Source organism: Fukomys damarensis, unplaced genomic scaffold, assembly GCF_012274545.1.
Source record: "Fukomys damarensis isolate Sample0158 unplaced genomic scaffold, DMR_v1.0_HiC HiC_scaffold_3, whole genome shotgun sequence".
NCBI lineage: Eukaryota > Metazoa > Chordata > Mammalia > Rodentia > Bathyergidae > Fukomys > Fukomys damarensis.
Window position 1 is genome coordinate 38,789,189 of NW_022900915.1, and position 20,573 is coordinate 38,809,761.

The following is a 20,573-nucleotide window of genomic DNA, read 5'->3' on the forward strand; positions in this document are numbered from 1 at the left end:
CAGGAAAATGCTTCATTTAATGATCACTAACGTTAAATCAACTTTGAAATACAGTATAGTACTGTTGGCCATGAATTCAATACTAACAAATCATCAATATATATTATATAAATCATCTTTAAACAGAAACACACATAAAACAAGATTATTTATTGACCATTTGATGAAAATGTTGTGACCAGAGGCTCTCAGGAACCTAATCCTGTATTTCCCCTAGGAGCAATGGTTCAGTGTTCGCGGCGACTTTATAGAACATAACTACCGCGAATAACAAGAATGGACTGTAAGTTAAAATTCTGGACTTCGATGGAAATTTCAGGGAGTGCCTCCTCAGCTCTTAATTGTAATGTAGGGACTTTTTGGTTGGGGTGTGTATTATTTTAAAACTATTAAAGTAGGAGGAAAACTGAATTATTTTGGTTCAGCCATCCTTTTTGAGCACTTACTATATGCCAGTAACTACAGTAGCTTTGAAGTAACAAAAACAACTAAGTCATAATATCTTCACTTCACTTTAAGTTAGGGTACAATTCCATTACAGTTCATCTGCCTTGACAGCAGTAGTGCTGGGTACCCTGCAGTTTGTTTCTGACACCAACTGCCATGGGTTAGCACAGACTCTGTAGCTTGAAGTCAGAGTCCTCCACACATCTGCCCACGCTTGGGACACCAGCTGGATGTTCTTTGGGCACCCAGGCCACTTGAGCTTTGTCCTGTCTGGCTACATATCTGGGAATTCCCATGGTGCCTTCAGGGTCAGTGGTTCCCTAGAATGAGTCACAGAACTCAGGAAGCTGCTGTACTTCTGACTGGAATGTAGTAATAACAGATGCCCATGAGATAAGGTCTGGGAAGGAGCCCAGAATTTCTTTCTTCCCTGGCTGTGGAACCAGAACATGTCACCCTCTGGGCATATCAGTGAGATAACCAACTGCAAAGTTCCTTTGAGTGTCAGTGTTCAGAATTTTTAAAGCATTTCAGTCCCAGATATGATTCTTTGTCTAAATTGATGTTATAAGTTGATTTAAATGACTGAACTCAGTCTCCTTTCCTCCTGGAATCACTAGAAGTTAGGCCACTGAAAGTCCCAAGCCTCCAGTCATGTTTGGTGTTTCTGATGACCAGACCCCACCATGGAATATCTAGGGTCTACAAGGGTTTGCCTCATTAGCATAACAAAGACATCTTGTAGGGTTTTCCCATGTGGGATGTTCCAGGGATTTTTGAAGCTTCGTGCTGGAATCAAACATGATGAACGGATGTATTCTTTACTACATGGGAGACTGCCTTACAACCCGTAGGAGATACATTAAGAGTTTGTCAGGTAGAGTCTGTAAGTGTTTATGAGCAGAGAAGAATGTATGCAAAAGTGCCAAGGGATGAAGGAACTTGTGAGGAATAAAATGTCGTTCAGTGAAGCTAGACTGATTTGCTCTCCAGTGGGAAATAGTTGAAGGCGAGTTTGGAGGGCTAGGCTGTGGTCATTAAGGGCTATGGGATTCTGGGGATCACAGGCTCTAGGCACATTGGGACCTTGTAGTGCATGTTTTAATGGAAATTTGTAAACTTAGGGAGAGTAAATAGAATAGCATAGTGAATTTCTGTGAACTCACTACAGTTTATATCTGACGGTCAAACTTGCTTCATCTGTATTTCTATTTGTCTCCCCCCACCAACACTTTGTAGCAAATTCCAAATACCTTACTATTTTACTCTTAGATATTTCAGTTTATATCCCTCACATATATAACCCTTTAAGAAATTACTATAACCCCATTTTCATAGCTCAGAAAACTAGTAGCTGTTAACACTCAAATATGCAGTCATTACTCAGATTGCCAATTCTGTATTTTTAAACACCCAACTCATTTGCTGATACTTTTAAGAAATTGAGATATCTCATATTAAAATCTAGATTTTTATGATTGAAAATTTTGAAAGTACCAATAGTAGGTCTGTATTTCTTCCTTTATTACAATAGAACCTTGATCAAAGTTCTTGTTTAGCTGGTGACTCATTGCTTTACCCCTTGAGTGCCCTTGGTAAAGAAACAGGGCATAAACTTTGAGAAGATTTTCCTTATGGAAAAATGACTAAATGTGGGCTCAGAGTGGATCTGAGGAGATGTGTGTGCAGGGAGACCTGCTAGAGGGTTTTATGATAAAGTTAGAAAGATGCACTGCGCTAAGGTCTGAAGTAAAGTCTTTGTAGTAGAAGAAATCGAGTTTAGACTTTTAAGAGTTGAATAGAACTGACAATAATGTGGAAAGAGTATACTGAAGATAAAATCTGGATGTTGAATTAGGTGATTAGTAGAGTGTCAGATCTGTAGGTAAAAGAGGAAATTCAAAATAACTTGGTTGGTGCTTGGGAGGAGCAAATGATTTGCTTGGGTATTTTAACTGGGTAGCAGAGGTGAGCACACCTAGTTGTATTTGTAATCCTAACTGAAAAAGTTTAGATATAGCCAAGCATAAAGAGTGTTATAATGCAACAGATTTCTCTACTTCTTGTATATATAACATTTGAGGATTCTCACCCAAATTTTAAAAAGTAAGAAAAGAAAGACTACCTACATGAAAGCATTCAAACAGCTTTTTTAAAGATAACTATCAGTTACTTCAAATGAAAGTTGGGAGGATTTTTATATGTTCCTACCCAGTTGCCTCAGAATTCACTCCATGTACTTCTAATAATGTATTGTAGTTGTAAGAAATATATATAAAGAACATCGCAGGACCTGGCATCTAGTAAGTGCTTGGTGTTTGCTGGATTTGAATCAAAGCCCACTTAAGGCTTACTCAATAGAATGTGTTTTGGATTACAGTTTTCCTCTGACACGTCCCTGCAGTGTCTTCACAGATAGGAAACACGGTAAATCTTTATGTAGTAAATGAACAGCTCTGGTGATTCTAGGTACTTTTTTAAAAAGGATTCTTTTTCCCCTTAGTTTGAGGTGGTATCAGCATCCTACGGAGGAAGAATTAAGAATTCTTGCAGGGAAGCAACAAAAAGGGAAAAGCAAAAAAGACAGGTAAGATGTATTGATGAGCTTGTAAACTACTCAATATTTAACACAATTTATGCAAGTATATTTTTAGGTTTTGATTTAAAGAATATTTATCAACTATGCTATAAGCAGTTGATAAATTTGAGGTCAAAACCATGCAAATCCAGTAAGTAGAAATTAGTAATGTAAGTACAAAATAATCATTATTTTACTCAAAAAGTGGCTAACTTTATTTTTCTGCCTAGATTATGGGAAAAAGAGTTATCTTACTACAGAAAATACAGTTAGGGAATGTGTGGGGAGAGAACTGTGAGCTGTGTCTGCCGTACAACTCATTCGAGGTATCAGTTGGCAGTTGGTTTGAGTTCTCACTAAGTTTTGCTGCTACTTCATATTATGTCATTGTGCAAATTGAGCTACTTTTTTCAAAAACATCTCGATTTATTTTTAAAATAAAAGGGGTGGTGATACATCTTTGTGGGTCCCTTCTATTCTTGAATTTGGCCAGAGGGTAGCAGGCCTGGGGATTAAACCCCAATCCTTGTGTGCTAAGTAAGTGCTCTGCCCCTGAGCTGTGTCTCCATCCCTTAGCTCTTGCATATTTTATCCATATTTATAGAGTATATGAAGAGAATTGCTTTTTAATAACCCTCACTTTAATGGACCACAGTAGCTAATTTGTGAAATGGAAAACTGATCATAGTTGTTTTGAAGAACTCTTTCTGTTTTAAAATTGTACGCCTTTAGAAAGTTCAATACTTAGGGAAAGTGCATGTTATTTATCTCCAAATGGGCCTGAGTTTCCTCAACTGGGGATGGAGGAGGCCTTCTTAGGTCTTCTCTGACTCAGAAATCATGACTCTAATACGTATATTATAAAAGGTCAGTGAGAATACTTACCACATTTCTCATATATATCCTAAAAATTATGTTAACCTGACTTAATAAATTTGTACTTGCTGACAATTCTTTAAACATTAATGATTATTAGTGGTGAAACTGGAAATTTGAAAAGACTTTTCCGACCTTTCTATCATCTTCTTTTCCTTTTATCATTACATATACCTTGAATTTCATTGAAATACTAATTATAAGCCTTTTTCATTCCTGTGTATAATTCTTAAATAGTCTTATCTAACATTATAGTTTCCAAAGTTTTTATATGCAGTTATGCTTAATCTACACAGTGACCCTAAGTATTAGCTAATAATTTAATTTGCACTTTACTTTTTTATTGTAGCTGTTATTGTTTTTGTTTTTTTCAGACTGAGTGTCATGTATGTAGTTCAGTCTGGCCTTGAATTCACCATGTAGCCCAGGCAGGTCTTGAACTCATAGTAATCCTCCTGCCTCAGCCTCCCCAGTACTGGGATAACAGGTGTGCACCACTGCACCTGGCTTAATTTACACTTTATTAATGAGAAGTTGTTGATCAAATATGTTAAATAAGTTGCTCAAGTTCACATAATTAAGGGCCAGAATTTTAAGTCAGATTAATTTTTAGTTTCTACATTTATTTTCAACTATTCCACCTCTATTCATTGCTACTGTGTTCAACACTTGCAGAATTTAGATACAGTATTCACTTTGTAAAATTTGAATCCTTTTCATATGCCTCGTATCGATAACTTTATAGTAATTTCAGTGTCAAACTGTATATAAAGATGTAGTCATGAGTCTTGTTCCTCATAGCAATAATGATTGATATAGTGACATAAAATTATTACTGAGACTTTCCCTACTTATATTTTTAAGAATAAATGAGGAATTGTTTGCCATTATTGAAATGAATGTTATTATAACTTGTTTGTTACTTTCAGTATCTGTCTTTAAAAATTAAATTTGCTAGTGCTGGAAGTGCATCTGAAGAATTGTTGTTTTCCTCCACCTGTGGTCTGTAGCATCTTTGAGTCTCACAAGTTAGCCTTTCATATTTCTGGCTTTTTCGCGCACATTTGTTTTAATGATGTTCTTCAGCTCTGACCCAGTTACAGATCTGTTTATGTGTGTATGTCTCTACATATGCATATGTATTTTCAGGGAGGAGTACACTGTCTTGTCTTCAAGCACATGGATAACAGTGTAGGTAACTTGTTTTTATGTCACTTGTCTGATTTTTATAGGAAGTATAATGGTCACATTGAAAATAAACCACTAACCATTCCAAAGGATATTGACCTTCATCTAGAAACAAAGTCAGTTACAGAAGTGGATACTTTAGGTAAGGGAAATCTTGGTAAAATGGTCTGTAAATCTGAGTTTTGTTTTATAGTAGTAACAGTGCTTTCATTTTATCTATTGTGGCTAGGGTTGGTTTTTTTTTTTGTTTTTTTTTATGTTTTTCTAATCATTGATTCCATTATACAGTATGAAATCTAAGAACTCAGAATCTCAAAGTGACTTCATTTGAATTTCCTTTTCTATTCACTTAACGTTTACTTTTTCCCATTTTTCAGAAGAGGCTGAAATTTACACGAGCTTGTTATTCAATATCTGTTGAATTGAGATCACAGTTTTTGTAATATTGAATTCTAAATTTGTTTTTGCTTCTTAGCCTATTTTTATTTATTTTTTGTTTTCTTTTGTTTTGTTTTGTTTTGTTTTTGGTACTGGGGACCGAACTCGGGTCCTTGTGCTTGTGAGGCAGGCGCCGGAACCACTGAGCCAAATCCCCTGCCCCTTAGCCTATTTTTAAAATGTGGCTTGCAATAAAACATTTATATATTTGTGTTTAATTACCTGTGTTTTTAATAGTTCAATTTTATTGTAATATTTGGTAAATGGAAGGTGGTTTTAGAGTAAAAAATAGGACTAGGAATCAGAAAACTTTTCTTACTCAAGATTCACCTTTATCCCTTGGGTAGCTATAAATAAATAATTTAATTGCATCCAGTTTCTTAGTTTTTATAATTGTATAACTGTGATTTTGAATTTAAAATGAAATTGGTATGAAACTGAATCCTAGACTAGAAAGACATCTGCAGTGATTTTATTTAAAATGTTAGTGTTTGCAGACCTCGGTGTACCTCAGAGTCCCCTGAGGAGCTCTAGGAGTTCTTTAAAAGTTCCCTGATCCTCCCCTCAAGGGTCTGTCAGTCTGCAGCAGCTTCGGGGAATTTGGACTTTCTAAAGTCCTCTGTGTGATTTTGATTTTTGACTATGTTTGAGGCCTGCTAGGTTACCTGACAAATGAGGAAATAAAATACTCCATTCTTTAAAAATAATTTTTATGAAATTGTGCTATGTAATATGGCCTTTCTGAGTCAAAACTACATCATCCTCAGAGAAAGAAGTCATATTATCTAGCATCTCATATAGAATTATTTTATGAGATAAAGTGCCTTCAAATTTTTGAAAGTTGAATAGCATCTAAAATTTTTTATGAAATTGTGCTATGTAATATGGCCTTTCTGAGTCAAAACTACATCATCCTCAGAGAAAGAAGTCATATTATCTAGCATCTCATATAGAATTATTTTATGAGATAAAGTGCCTTCAAATTTTTGAAAGTTGAATATTGCATCTAAAACACTAGTGTATAATATTTTATATACTATATATATACATATATATATATATATATGTATATATGTACGTATGTGTGTGTGGAAAGGGTGTTGTAAAAGTCTAAAACGGCCATGTAGGACAGTATAAATCAGGTCTAGTGTCATTTAGACTTTTAAGACTGGATGTACAACCTCCTTTTCCTTTTACTATTCTTTATACCACATTTAAAACATTTTAAAATATTTTAATTTTTTGATTAGTAGTTGTCATATTTGTTCAGCTATCTTACATTGTGCTTAAAAATATTCACAGACATTTACAAATACAGGAATGCAATGTATTCTCCCTAATTTCTAGTACAGTTTTTGTCATTTTTACTAATAGTTACTGCTTATGGTATAATTATCAGCTACTTTAGTGATGTCTTAAAATTGTTATCAGACATTATTTTAAATTAAGTACTTGTTTTGATTCATCCTCTACTATGAGATAGGTAACTTTAACTTTTTCACTCATTAGAAAAAGTTAACTAACTTGGTCAAGTTGTATACTAAATGTGATAGAGCCAGTGAAGACTAGACTATTACAGTGAACCTAAAAAATTGAAGTTAGGCTAATGTGCCTTTAGCATATGTTATTTATTTTACTTGTTCAATTTTGAGAATAGTTGCAGGTGGGATTAACCTAACTACTTACTTACTTAGTATCAAGAACATTCCAGTTTACTGGCACAGCAGGGATATATTTATTTATGTTTATGGAATCATTTGTGAATGTGTACTGTGTATTTATGTTTAGATAAAAGTATAGGGTCTTCTGTCTGAATGAACATAGTTTGATTCTAATATTTTATTAAAAGTCACATATATAATTATTGAATAAAAAAGGAATATAATTGTAACACTAGGGTAAATATATATCTAAGACTCTATGTAATTGGTCCTTTGTGTTACGGTTACCCAGTAACTCTGGAAAGTCCGTCTCAGTTTGTATTAACTGTCGAGTGTATGAGGTTAAGAACCTAAGACTTCACGTCACCTGGCTCTTCACTAGAAATGAGTTCCTTAGCAGAACCCTGGGTAAGTGTAGGCCAGCCTGAAGAACCGGAACGCTGATTTAATTACTGTTAATAAGAATTAAAAGAGGAGGACAGTTGGGGGAAGGAGCCTACAGCCACCTCAGGGTAAATCTTTCAGTCAATCGCAAAAGAAAACCTAAACCAGTTAAAATAACTTGAATCAAATTCAGTATTAACCAGAAGCAAATGAAAATTTACCCAATTGTTGAAGACTTTTGTATCTTTTAAAACCTTGCTATTGCTACTTAGAAACAATATGGTTGGTTAGTTTGTCTTAATAAGCCTGCCTTTGAGTCACGTTTTATTTCTAGAATACATTTTCTGTAAGAATTGTATTGGCAGCTATAATTATATTATATTTTCCAAGGAAAAGCTTTCCAAAGCAATGTAGATCATTTTATCATGTGCCAGTAAGTAGGAATTGATGGTTATATATGTGACGTACTGGTATTTTTAGAAGGCCTTTGAAAAAAATAATGGTGATATTTTAGATTATACTACAGTAGAAATAACCCAGAATACCTATACCTTATAAGAAGTTTAAATCAAGTGAGATACAAAAGGTGATGGATTATATTTACTTTCAGAGAATGTTAATTTTAATGTAAACTCTAAAGAATGAAATTGTTCGTTGAAAGAGTATAGTTCTATGTAAAATCAACAAATCTTTTATCTGCTTTTCTTATAGAACAGAAGAGGGCATAAAAAGTGTATTTGTTTCAGTTTATTTTCATCTGCAGTAACTCACAAAATTACTAGTTCTGCACTGGTGTGATTAATTGCTGTAACATAAGGTTTAATTCTCTTCACAGACATGAACAACACAAATAAATCTTTTTCTGTAGACCAAGTTGTATTCATTGAAGTTAAGATAACATAGCTAGAGCTTCAGGAAGAAAATTTTTGACTTATAATTTCTGCAAAAAGTAGCTAATCAATTAAAATATCAAGGCATTTGCAATCACTTTAATAGCAGCTCAAATAATTTTTGGTAATCATTTCAGGTTAATTATTTAATTTATAAGCTATTCAAATTTAATTTTGGATGCTGTCATTCTGAAACTCCTTCCTGAATGTTTATATTCATATATTTGCAAACCTTATGTTTGAAATAAAGTGTAACATACTTAAAAGTTAATTGTAGCTCATAAGTTGTGAACATTTAAACAAAGCTTGAAAAATTGTTTTTATTTTTCAGCATTGCATTACTTTCCGGAATACCAGTGGCTAGTGGATTTTACGGTGGCTGCTACAGTGGTGTATCTAGTAACTGAAGTCTACTATAATTTTGTGAAGCCTACGCAGGAGATGAATATCAGCCTAGTCTGGTGTCTGCTGGTTTTGTCCTTTGCAATGTATCCTTCAAACATCATTGATATTAATTTGTTTTTCCTTTGCATCTAACACCTACTATTTGAGTTCATCTCTGATTTGAAAAACAAATGTAGGTCATTAGGGAAAGAAGAACATTTCAAAGTAGTAGAGGTAAATAACATAAAAGGTGTACACACACACAAGGAGGGATACCAGTTCACTGCTTTTCCTGTCTTACCCAAGTCTAATACCATAGCGATAGGCACTTTCATCTCTTTTAAAACAGCCCCCCCCAGGGATCTCTTTCCAGGTGTTTAACTATTATATGATGTTGGTACTATTTTGATGTTAGATATTATTGTACGTTTCTCCTCTTCCTTTACTTCCCTTCCATTCTCCCAACATAGAGACATTTTATTAAACTTGTATATGAAAATATCATTTATAGCTAAACAGAATGGCATATTATTACCTTTCTTCAATTATTTTTAAATTTTTGTTATATGGAAAATAAACTTCCTCAGAACCGGTACATAAGTTCGCATTCTTCCTAAGAATTTCTGGTACCTCTTTCTGGATCCTACAAACTCCTAGTCTTTGTTTTACTCTTGCTTTGGCAGACAGCATTTTCCTGTAGTGTCCCTAGAAAAGATAGTTGTTTTTGAAATTTGCTATGCCTAAAATTATCTTTATTTTTCTCCCATAATTGGTTGATAGTTTGGCTCTGTAGAAAATTTGAAGAAAGAAATAATTTTTTCTCAGAGCTTTTAAGCCTTGAGAAATTGGATGCCCCTTGGCTCGTTTTGTGCCTCCTCTTCTCCCTTTGCACCCTCCCTCCTGAAGTTCTTACTGTTTATCCTTGTGAGTTTTATCATTGATTGTGTTAAATTCTTGGTTTTTCCTGTAGATCTAGTAATTTACATCCTTTACTTCTCGGAGATACATTTTCTGTGCCCATTGAAAATCTGTTTGCATTGTTGTTCTGGGAATGTGCAAATCTGGAAACTCATGTACTTGAGTTCTAGAAAATTTTCTTGAATTATTTTATTGGTCATTTTTTTTTTCTTTTGCTTCTGTCTTTTTGGAATGTTTATAGTTCAGATAATGGGTCTCCTAGGCTGGTATTCTAAAGGTGTCATCTTTTTCTCATACATGTATTACTGATATGTTTTTATATTTTTTGTTTTTCTGGGAGATTTTCTTAATATTATGAACACTGTTATTGAGTTTGCTTTGAATTTCTATAATTTCAAAATTTTAAGAGCTCTTTTTTTTAATTTTCCCACTAATGAAATCGTTTTATGATTACATTACCTTCTTGTCAATATCTTAAAGATTAATGATTGATTTCATTACAGTTTTCTGCCACACATCTTTCTGTTCTAAGGTGCTTTTGTTTGTTTAGTCTGGTTATTTAATAAGCTTTAATAAGCTTTCTGAGAGCTTTAATGTGTAAACCTGCTTGTCCGTTTACAAGATATAATTGAAAAATAGTAAGTGTTTAAATTTTTTAAATTTATTATAGTAAGACACATGACCATTAATCTCCCCCAGAATATACCCTCCCACTTTGAACACACCTATCCCACAATCCATGCCACTTTCTGAAGCAATTGTGAAAGTCCTCTTACCTCAGTGTCTCTGTTTGTGTTGTCATGCTGCCTCCATGTTCTGAATCGATTCCAAACATTTCTCCTCCCCGGCCATTTTGTCTTTGGGGAAGAGGCAGAAGTCCTGCAGTGGGTACCAGACCCAGTGAGTAAGGTGAATGAGGACGCATTGTTCTGTGAGCCTGCCTTCCTGTGAGATGGCGTGTGGCAGCAACACTGACTGAACTTTTCATCACACCTCATAATGACAGTGGAGGGTATTCATAACAGTGTGTCTTCTACTGTAATTTTTTTTTATATTTAAATATCTACCACCATATATTTTGAATAATCAAAATAACTAACTGTGTAACTTGTATGACTGTGAGTAAGAAGTAAAATGGAAGTTCTGAGCACTCCATGAAGCAAGGTGTTGAGTTGTCTCACTGGGCCAGAGATCATTTTTCACCTTTCCAAAGCATAAGATCCAGACTTCTTTCAGATAAAGACAAGTTGACTGGTTACCTTTTTCCCCAGTGCTGGGTATTGAGCTTGGGCCTCACACACCCTAGGCAGGCACTGTACTACTGAGCTACAGCTGCAGGCCAGTAGTATAGTACTTATTTTTAATATCTCCTGTTATCCCCAAAGCACGTATTCAGGAATTGACTCTTTCACCCCACTGTAGAGAAATACACAAAATCTGACCAGTTTCTTCACCTTTCTGAGAATTCTGCAGCAAAATCAGAAAGTTCAGCTTCCTCGTTCTGTCCAGCAATTTACTGTATGTCTGCCTACTTTCTACTTCCAAATTTCCTGCTTTTCACTTTTTAGCTCACTGTATTTGTACACTTAACAATAAATTCCCATACTGTTATTTTTGTGGAGTTTAGAAAGAAACTAAAATGTAAATATTTTTTACCTGATCTGCTTTTTTCTTGTTGTTCAGAAGTTTAAAAAAATTATTTCTCTGTTAAGGTCTTCTGATTTCTGCCTTTTTTTCAGGAACTCTTGTTAGTGAGGGGTCCGTTCACACCACCCCCAGTACTGGGGATTGAACTCGGGAAGCAGTTAGCTATATCCTCAGCCCCTTTTTATTCTATTTTGAAACAGTCTCACTAAGTTACCCAGCCTGTCCTTGAAATTGTGATATTCCTCCCTCAGTCTCCCAAGTAGCTGAGATTATACCCATGTGCCACCATAGTTAGCTTGTTGAATTTTTTTAATACGAACTTCTAAAAAATTTTTAAGACTTTTATGTTCCATTTTCGTAGTATTCTTGTGTCATAGATATGTAATAACTTTTCGTTTGTAAAGATTGATTGATTGATTGATTTTGAGATGGCTTCTTATTACGTCCATACTGGGCTTGAACTTATTTTTCTCCAAATCTTAGAATCCTGAGTAGCTTGGATTACAGTCATGTGCCTCCATGCCCAGCAGATATTAATATCTTTGAAGTTCTAAATTATATCTTATATAATTTACTTTCTTGACCCCTTTTTGCTTTAATCATAAGAGATTAATCTCACAAGTCTTGTTATCTTTGAATATCTGTTCTCTCTTGATGCTCAAGAAAGCACTAAAAAATTGAAAGTTCCGCGTACCTATCCAGAGCTTGTCTGTGGATGAGTGGCTGATTTCTGTGGCTCATTGAGTCAGGACCTGGCAGTATCCTGGGGCTAGGGGAATCTTGTCAGTGTCTTTAGGTTGTTGGACCATCGTTTTCTTCAGAGAAATTGTCTGTTCTCTCAGCTGTAAAATCTAACAGGTATTGCTGTGAGAACTGATCCAGGCAAGAACAGAGTCTCAACATTCACTGCTCAAACACGTTTTCAGCTCTTTATTGTCACCCTAATTTTTGCATAGTACTCACAAGTCAGCCTTACCTGGTTTACTAACTTATCTAAGAAAATAAACCTTAGCATTCTGCCAGAGCTGGTTAAGGGCCACCACATAGACTGTGTAATTAGGCAAAGCAGAAGATCTGGGAAGTCTTAATAGCCACCAATACAGACTTTGAACCAGTCTTCTTGTTTTTGTCCCTTCTAGATTCTCTGCACTTGAGGTGCCTGGTGCCTGCGATTCCTGATTTGGGGCTTCTGATGAATGAATCGGCCCTTTCTTAAAGTGTTCCTCTCTGTAGAGATGCAGCATGGCAAAGAAAGCTGAACCCTAAATCAGTTCTTGATTGTCCGCTTTCTGTCTTGTAAAATTTTATTGATAGCTTTTTCCCTGCTTTATCTCTTTTTGTTGATGAGTTTTCCTTTCAGTTGTGCGTGGTTGATTAATCAAATTTGGGAATGAATGAGCAGACCACCCTTTACAATTAGATACTATTTTAAATATGTGTTGTGATTTGACATTTCATTATCACTAATCTCACTGTCTGTCAGCTTTTGGGTTGACTTGGGTATAATTGAGAGCAGAAGGACCAGAACTGATCCTCGAGAGGCAGCATTTTCACAAAGTATGTGATGTCCTACTAGAAGAACTGACTGTGTGTGTCACTTGAGAAACATCCTCAGATAGCCATTGTTTAATTCAAAGCGTAGATTAAGTTTAAGCACTTAAAATATTACTGTTCAGTTTTATAGTATTGAATATGTGATACTACTCTGTAAGAATAATGACCCATTCCTCTGTATTAAGTCATATAAAACCCGTGGGAAATATTTTAACTCAATAATTAGCATTAGCTAACTATGTGCTATAATTTTTATAATTTAATGAGAGAGCATGTTCTTCAAAATAGTTTATTATGCAATATTTTTGTCATGGTTTGCACGTATATAGGAATGCATGTTCTCTATATGCAATTTTATTTAAATGTGATACAGACTTTGATACTTGCCTACCAGAAATTTTTAAAATGCACTCGTAAATGGTTATTCATGTTGTTTCTCTGAATAAATTTCACCTTTCCTTTGGCTCAGTAACACCTAATGTGAGAGCAAAGGTACTACAGATGTCAGCCCTGACCTGGCTCTGCTTGGTTTTAAGCAGTGCTCTCAGGAAGGGTGACAAATAATAGTATCCCTGTGGGAATCTCTCCATCCTAGAAAAGACAGAAAGGACTGAGGAGCTTACAGTCCAAGCTGTTTTCTGCCAACTTTTAACTCTCCATAAAAGAGATAGGGAGGAGGAAGTAGACCTGTGTGCGTGCTTGAATGTGATTTCATTCAACCCATAGCATCTGAAAAAATAACCTTTTAACAACTTATAGAACACCAGAATTAAATGCTAGATATCCAGATTAATACCAGAGGGTTGTTTAAGCCTTTTGTCTTAGTGTAACATCTGGTTTTCTTTGCTTACTCTGAAATGAGTGTAGCAGAAGTGACTTCTGCCTGGTTTGTCTTCGTTTTCTTATTGTCTGTGCCTACATGTTAACCAAGCACGTCTCCACTGATTACGTGGAATGAATGGCTCTGCTGAATTCCAGTCGTACAGACCTCAAGTGACTCTGCAGTTGTTACTGATGAAATGTCCTTTTGTCAAAGTGCTCCCCAAATTAGTTACATATAATTTAATCAGCTTACTTGAAAGTTAAAGCATAAAATTGCTTTGTTTTCATGATCATTTTATTTTCTTCCCATCAGTTATTTATGATATACTGTAGGACAGCAGTGATAATTTGTATAGAATCTTGAAGTTTCTAAAAATGGAAGAATTCTTTTTAAGATGTATAATGCTGACCTTGAATCGTGGAATCTAGAACTGAGTCATCTCTTGCCATCCATCATCAGTTTGCTTTCTGCTTCCCGAGTTATAACTAACCTCAGCTGTGACCTCTTCCACTCTCACTCCAAAGCTCAAACTACTTCTGAGCTCCCCCTCCTTTTCCCCACCTGTAGTCCTCACCACCTCCCTGACCAAGTCTGTGTGTGCCGGTTCTGCAGAGTTGTATTGTGAGGGTGAAGAAAATCCTTGCACTGAGGATGGAACAGTTTTAAAAATTGTCTTTCCCAGGTCATGGCCCAGGAAATCTTGGAGACACTGGAGAAATGGCTGCTGATTCTATGCCTATGAAGTATGTTTTCACTTACAAATAAATTAAAGGTAAAAAGCCAGAGATCTTTTGGTGGATGGAAAAGTTGAAATACATCCAAAAAGTTTTTTCTTTGAAATAAGCTGTAGCACAGTCAATATTGAGTCAATAACATAAGCCTGATTAGAAAGCTGTTCAACAAAGGATAAACTTTCTCATTGGTGCTATTGTATTTGGTTAAAGACCTGGATCATTTGTCACATAACCACAGATTTTGTAACATAAGCTAGAATAAGCAGGTAAAATAGAAGGTCTGTTCAGGTAGAAATTAGGGATAAAACCCAATTTATTAAAAGAAAAGAAAATGGCTAGTTGCATGTGCCGTTTTCCATAACTGTGTTGACTGTTTACTGACACAGTTGTCCCGTGGCATCTGTGGCTGGCAGGAACCCCCACAGACAATAAAATCTGTAAGCACAATTCCTTATATGAAATGTCTTGGTATTTGCATATAACCAACACACATCCTGGACATGGATGCTTTAAATCATCTCTAGACTATGTAAAATACTTGTTGCAATGTAAATGTTATGTAAAAACTTTTTATATTCTATTGTTTAGGGAATAATGTTAAGGAAAAATCTGTACATACTCATACAGTCACAGTTTTTTCAAAAAAATATTTTGATCCACAGTTATCCATTATCCACTTATAATAAATGCCATGTTTTCAGCTAATGCTTTTGGTTATCTGTGTCTAAGTATAAAAGCTTAATTTGGGCATTATAATGTTATTTATGTTATTGAATTATATGCAAAAGGGCAAAAATGAGTGCATCTAATTTACCTCAAAATTGTGGACAATATATGAAGAAAAAAATATTTTCAAAGAAATAGCCTTTTTAGAAATTGTATTTCTAAAGATGGGTTATTTCAGGTATAATTTATGATTTATTTTTCTTTGTGAAAAGCTGATTGTTAATAAGTACATTTGTGGGATTATATTATAAAAGTATTTTTCTTATTTCAAAACAATTCATTATATGGGTTTTAAGGAAATTGCTAAATAGCTTAACAGAGGACTTTGTTACTGCCTTAGCTAGAATGGATTCTTTTTAAAGTAAAGTTACACAGTTGTCACTGAGAAACTTTAAATGAAAGCACCCTTTTGTTTTTATTTCTCATTTCTTAAAAAGAAAAGCCAGGCTTATATTCTAAGTCTAATGATAGTAGGAGTCTGTCTTTTTATAGTAGGAGTCTGTCTTTTTAAGAAGTTTTTGTTTGGTCTACCACCATATACTACTATTTAGCACAAAAAGTAGCTTCATTGTTCTCACAGTTTGATAGAGCAAGCAGTTGAGTTTTTGAGTTGAAATATAATGAAGATTCTACAATACTCTCCTTCATCAGAATTTTATTTCCTGTTTTCATGTAATCCCGGTTGGTTCTTTCCAATTTGAGGAACTCTGGCCAGGCACTGTTATACACTGAAGTTAACTGCTGATAAATACTCAGGTTTTTTTTCTTTTGGAAGGAGGGTGTAACCCTTAAAAAAGCCCGTTAACTAGAATCTTGAAATAATTTCAATACATGAGATTTTTTGAAAGATTAGCAAAATAGACCTGTATAGTTTACACTCTGAATTTATATGTGTCTTCCATCCTGTTAATCTCCTGGAGATAGTGCAGCTTTTATCATTGTGTGAGGTCTCAAACTCATGGCAACAGCAATCCTCCTGCCTCATCTTCCTAGGATTACAAGAATGTGCCACCATGCCCAGCTAAGCCTTCTTTTTTATTATTAAAAATCTTCATACTATAATTATACTAGTAGCTCTTAACTTTATTAATTATAACAGGTGAAAATTTACCTTTCTTCAACTATAGGATCCCCTCTGTTTTATCTTTGATATTCTTAGTATAGTTACTTTGTACAATTTTTGGTGAAATCAGTAATCATTGGATTTTATGCCTAAATAAACACTATTCATATGTAAGTATTATAAGGCACTATATCTCCTTTTGTACTTTTTTGATGAGTTATTCCTCTTTTACTTTTTTTTTTCTTTGTGCTTATTCATTCTATTAGCTTTTTAGTTCAATTTTCCAAGTCACATATGACATTTATTGGCTACTTTTTCTTTCCCATTGATTTACCATTTCTCATGACCTCCATTCTCTGGCCTTTATCTGGCCTAGTTGCCTTCCAGTCCAGCTGCAAAACCATTATCTTAGGACTGGTTTCTGTTGTCATCATAAGAATTCCCTTTACCTTTCTCCCCAGAATTTCTTTTTTACTTCCTTTCTTGGTTTGTTCAGATAGCTGGTGGTGCTTTCTTCCAAAGTATGCATGACAGAAGGAAAATAGTTTTGACTGCAGATTGGAGGAGTCTTTGATTTTTGTACTCATTATGTCATTGATATTTCATTGGATATACAATTGTAGGTTGTCATTATTTTCTCTCAGTTTTTAAGACAGTACTCCATGTTCTCAGTCTTAAAAGTTGCTAGTAAAAATTAACAGTACCATTGTGATGTACATTTTTCCTTCTTGAGAAATTTGTGTGATCTTCCCTTGATTTGCCTTATGAAGGTTCAATAAGGTGTTCCTTGTTGGGATCTTTACTTTCTTTGCTGGGCTTTTGGTAGTCTGTTCATTTGGAAAGCTTAAGTTTGGGAGGTTATTTTAGTGTTTGAGAACGTTTTTCCCCTTTTCCTTCCTTCCCCGTTCTCTTTTTCTCTCCTGCCTCTTCTCAGCCAGATATCATACCTCCTGGATTAATCTCTTTTTATTCTGCTTGATGGAGCTTTTCTTCAGTTTTATCTTCCAAACCTATTTTTAAATTTTACTGACCATATTTTTGATATCTAGGTGTTCTTTGGTACTGGGGATTGAACTCAGGTCCTTGCACTTGTGAGGCAGATGCTAGAACCACTGAGCTAAATCCATAGCCCTAACTGTTCTTTTTCTCTAAGATACTGCTCTTGTTTCAAAGGTGCATTTATCTTTAATTAACTTGATTTAAAAAAAAAAACTGCTACCCGTATATAAAAACATGCATGTACCTATTTCTGTATAGTTATATGTATTTAAAACTTTTATTTTGCTAATCTACATCTCTTTTTTTCTTTAGGTTATTTTCTGTAGATAATTTTATCTCTTTTAGATAAGGTGTTATCCTGTACAGGCAAACTATGGCCTGAAATATGTAGGTCACAACCTGTTTATGTATAGCTCTTGAGCTAAGAATGACTTTTAGCATTTTTGAAGGCTGGTTAAAAAAAAATAGGCAAAAGAATACACCACAGAGATTATATATATGGCCCGCAAAGCTTAAAATGTTTGCTGTCTGGTTCTTTATAGAAAGTTTTCTGATTCTGCTTTAATGTCTGAGAATTTTTGTCACATTTAAGAGTCAAATCTTAAAAGCTCATTGGATGCTCAGTAGGGCTTGGCTTGTTTCCCTGAAGAATAATTTGGTAATGCTGAAGCTCTTTTTATTTTAGATAACCCCAAATGTCATGGCTGTTGGTCTTCTCTTAGGGGCCTTTGGTTTATACAAACTCTTAATCTCCAGCCCACAGTGTACAGCCTGCTGCATGTGTCTCCACTGTAAGTATACAAAGTCCCTGACTGGTGATTTTTCAGCTTTAACATGGTACTAAAGTGATAGCATTCATTAGACATCCTACTTCCAGTTTTGAATTTTGATCCTTTCTTGGGGTGGTGATGGGTGGTGCAGTACTCTTTGGAGATGCTCGGCGGCAGCAGCGAGCCAAAGCTCACGTTGACTCTTGGGATCGTTCGCTCCAGTGCCCTTCGCAGCCTACCTTGGCCCTGCCTTTGGGAGCAGCTCTGCTCTTAGGCAGGCGTTCTGAACGCACTGCTGCACTTCCCAATGGATCGCACAGTCTGGGTCCTGTGGAGCATGATGTGCTCTGTGCTGATGTTCAGCAGGTTAAGTGCATTAAATGTAGTTTCGATTTTCATTGTTTTCAGCTTGTGATGTGTGCATTGGGATATAACTAATTGTAAATGAGCATCTGTGCTACTTTTCCGTAGACTTCCACCAAGGCATTCTGTTTTCATTGCAGTTGGTGTAATCTAAATTCTGCTGTTCCTCGGGTTCAGTTTCTTCAGAGGCAAAATTTTCATCTCTTGGAATTGGAGTAGTGTGGGTTACCTGGCTGCATGAGAGGAGAGAATTGATACTCTTAATTGCTGCTTAGAGGCCAACCCACACCAAACCACACCTCTGTTTTCAGGCCACACCACAACCACAACAGCTTGTAGAATCTTTATCTCTTAAATTTTCACAGAGAAGTTCAATATATCTAAACACAAGCAGGAATTATATCATTATGTGATCCATCTGCCCTTGTGTGTATTCCCATTTTACTTACTTATCTGGAAAGTATCACTGTTGCTGTAGAAAGAAATCCTTGGTTTCCCAACCAGCCCTCTAAGATCTTGGGTGGAATGGCTTCATGATACAAATGAAGCCATGGAAACACTCAGAGGTTAGCACCTTTTCATGTGGAAGATCACGGAGTAGGAGTAGAACCAGGGTGAGCCAGGCAAATACTTTCTTTACTTTGCCATACTCCGGTTAGAGATAGTTTATGTTTCCATGACAAGTATATTATAGTAAATGCAGACAACAAAGTACGTGGCATTGGCTGTGGAAATAATGCTAAGCTGTGTGGAGTATGTGGATCTTCACGTTAAGTCTCTTGATTAGTTGGAGAGGGAAACACAGTTGAGGCAGTGGGTTATATCTGAGGCAGCGTAGCTGTTCCATTCAGGAGATAGGAAATACACCGTTCTCACCTATGTGGACAGCTGAGCACTGTCAAATGAACACCTGAGCATGTGGGTGTGGCCAGATCACACATAGTATTACCTTTCAGAATATTGTGTGCACATTTTACATTGAATTATGGGGAGATTTCCTTCTAATACAGGCCTTACCTAGTATGTGGTGTGAATTGAGGATGCAGGGATTCTAACATTTCAGGCACTTGTGTGGTTAAAGGACTAGTGATAAGGGCAGTATCATATTTCATGTCTGGGTCAGAATACATCTGATTTTGTTTTCTTTTTCTCTGGTATTAGCATATTTTGTAGTTTAATTATTCTAGGATTTAGCAGTAGATGTAATCTTTGGACATTTCAGTGTAAAATTTGATTATCGTTTTGGCCAAAGATGTTATTTTGTTTTCTGTGTAAGTAAAGAATTTGGAAATTGTCTCTTTAGTGATTCTAGTTTTTATTTTCAATAGAAGTGAAGCAGTGTTTCTCAAACTTGGGCCCAGACGTCTCAGTAAGTACAAAAAATCATACCTTTATCTCAAAAGCAGGTCGGTTGTAGTTTTAAAGTTTTTCTATTCTGTGTTTTAACCTTATTCCCTCTTTCTTGTCCACTTCCACATGTAAGCTCTTCCTTACAGTGTCAATAAAGGTGAGCCCGTAATATTTGATGCTAGTGGGCTTTGTTTCTTTTGGAAAGAGAGAAGTAGAGAACATGTGATTCAGGCTGTTTCCTTTCGAGCTGGCATGGTGGCACATGCCTGTAATCCCCGCACTCAGGAGGCTGAAGCAGGAGGATTGCTGTGAGTTTGAGACCAGCCTGGGTTACATAATAAGATCCAGGTCAGTCTCAGCTACATAGTGAAACCCTGTTTCAAAAAATAAAACAAAAAAACCAAGAGTGTTTCCTTTCATCTTATTCACACACAATTTGACCTTCAACTCTATTACTGATGTCACTTAGTAATCACAAATGTAGTGAGGCCATGCTTCAAAAGTATGGTATAGAAGCTAGTTGTATATTAGACTCTTCTGTGTGTAATACTTTGTTTTCGAGGGGGTTACAAAGTTTAAACAGGGAAGTCTTTGTTTTACATGCTTTCTTCATTAACTACTTAAATAAGCCATAGTATAAATTTAAACTGTACCATATTTATTATTTTGGCTAACAATAAAATTCTTCCAAGAACTTGGATCATGCTGGATGGTTTAAGGTTAATACTTTTCAATCTTTTTTTCTTCCTTGCACACACAACTATTTCCTGTCGAAGCATT

At 35.4% G+C, this 20,573-nt stretch overlaps 1 protein-coding gene across 11 annotated transcripts in view; it reads left to right on the forward strand.

The window, feature by feature from the left end:
* Tmem161b (transmembrane protein 161B) overlaps positions 1-20,573 on the forward strand; it is an 80,247-nt gene that overhangs the window by 28,537 nt on the left and 31,137 nt on the right. For 7 of the 11 annotated variants that reach the window (XM_019209434.2, XM_033767780.1, XM_019209435.2 and 4 more), the window contains 3 exons: positions 2,951-3,034; positions 5,134-5,231; positions 8,794-8,950. In XM_019209434.2, the coding sequence (XP_019064979.1) occupies positions 2,951-3,034; positions 5,134-5,231; positions 8,794-8,950 (339 nt within the window). Of the gene's footprint in view, positions 1-217; positions 284-2,950; positions 3,035-5,133; positions 5,232-8,793; positions 8,951-20,573 lie in introns of those variants that run through there. The other 4 variants (XM_033767784.1, XM_010637163.2, XM_010637164.2 and 1 more) reach the window with 4 other exon arrangements.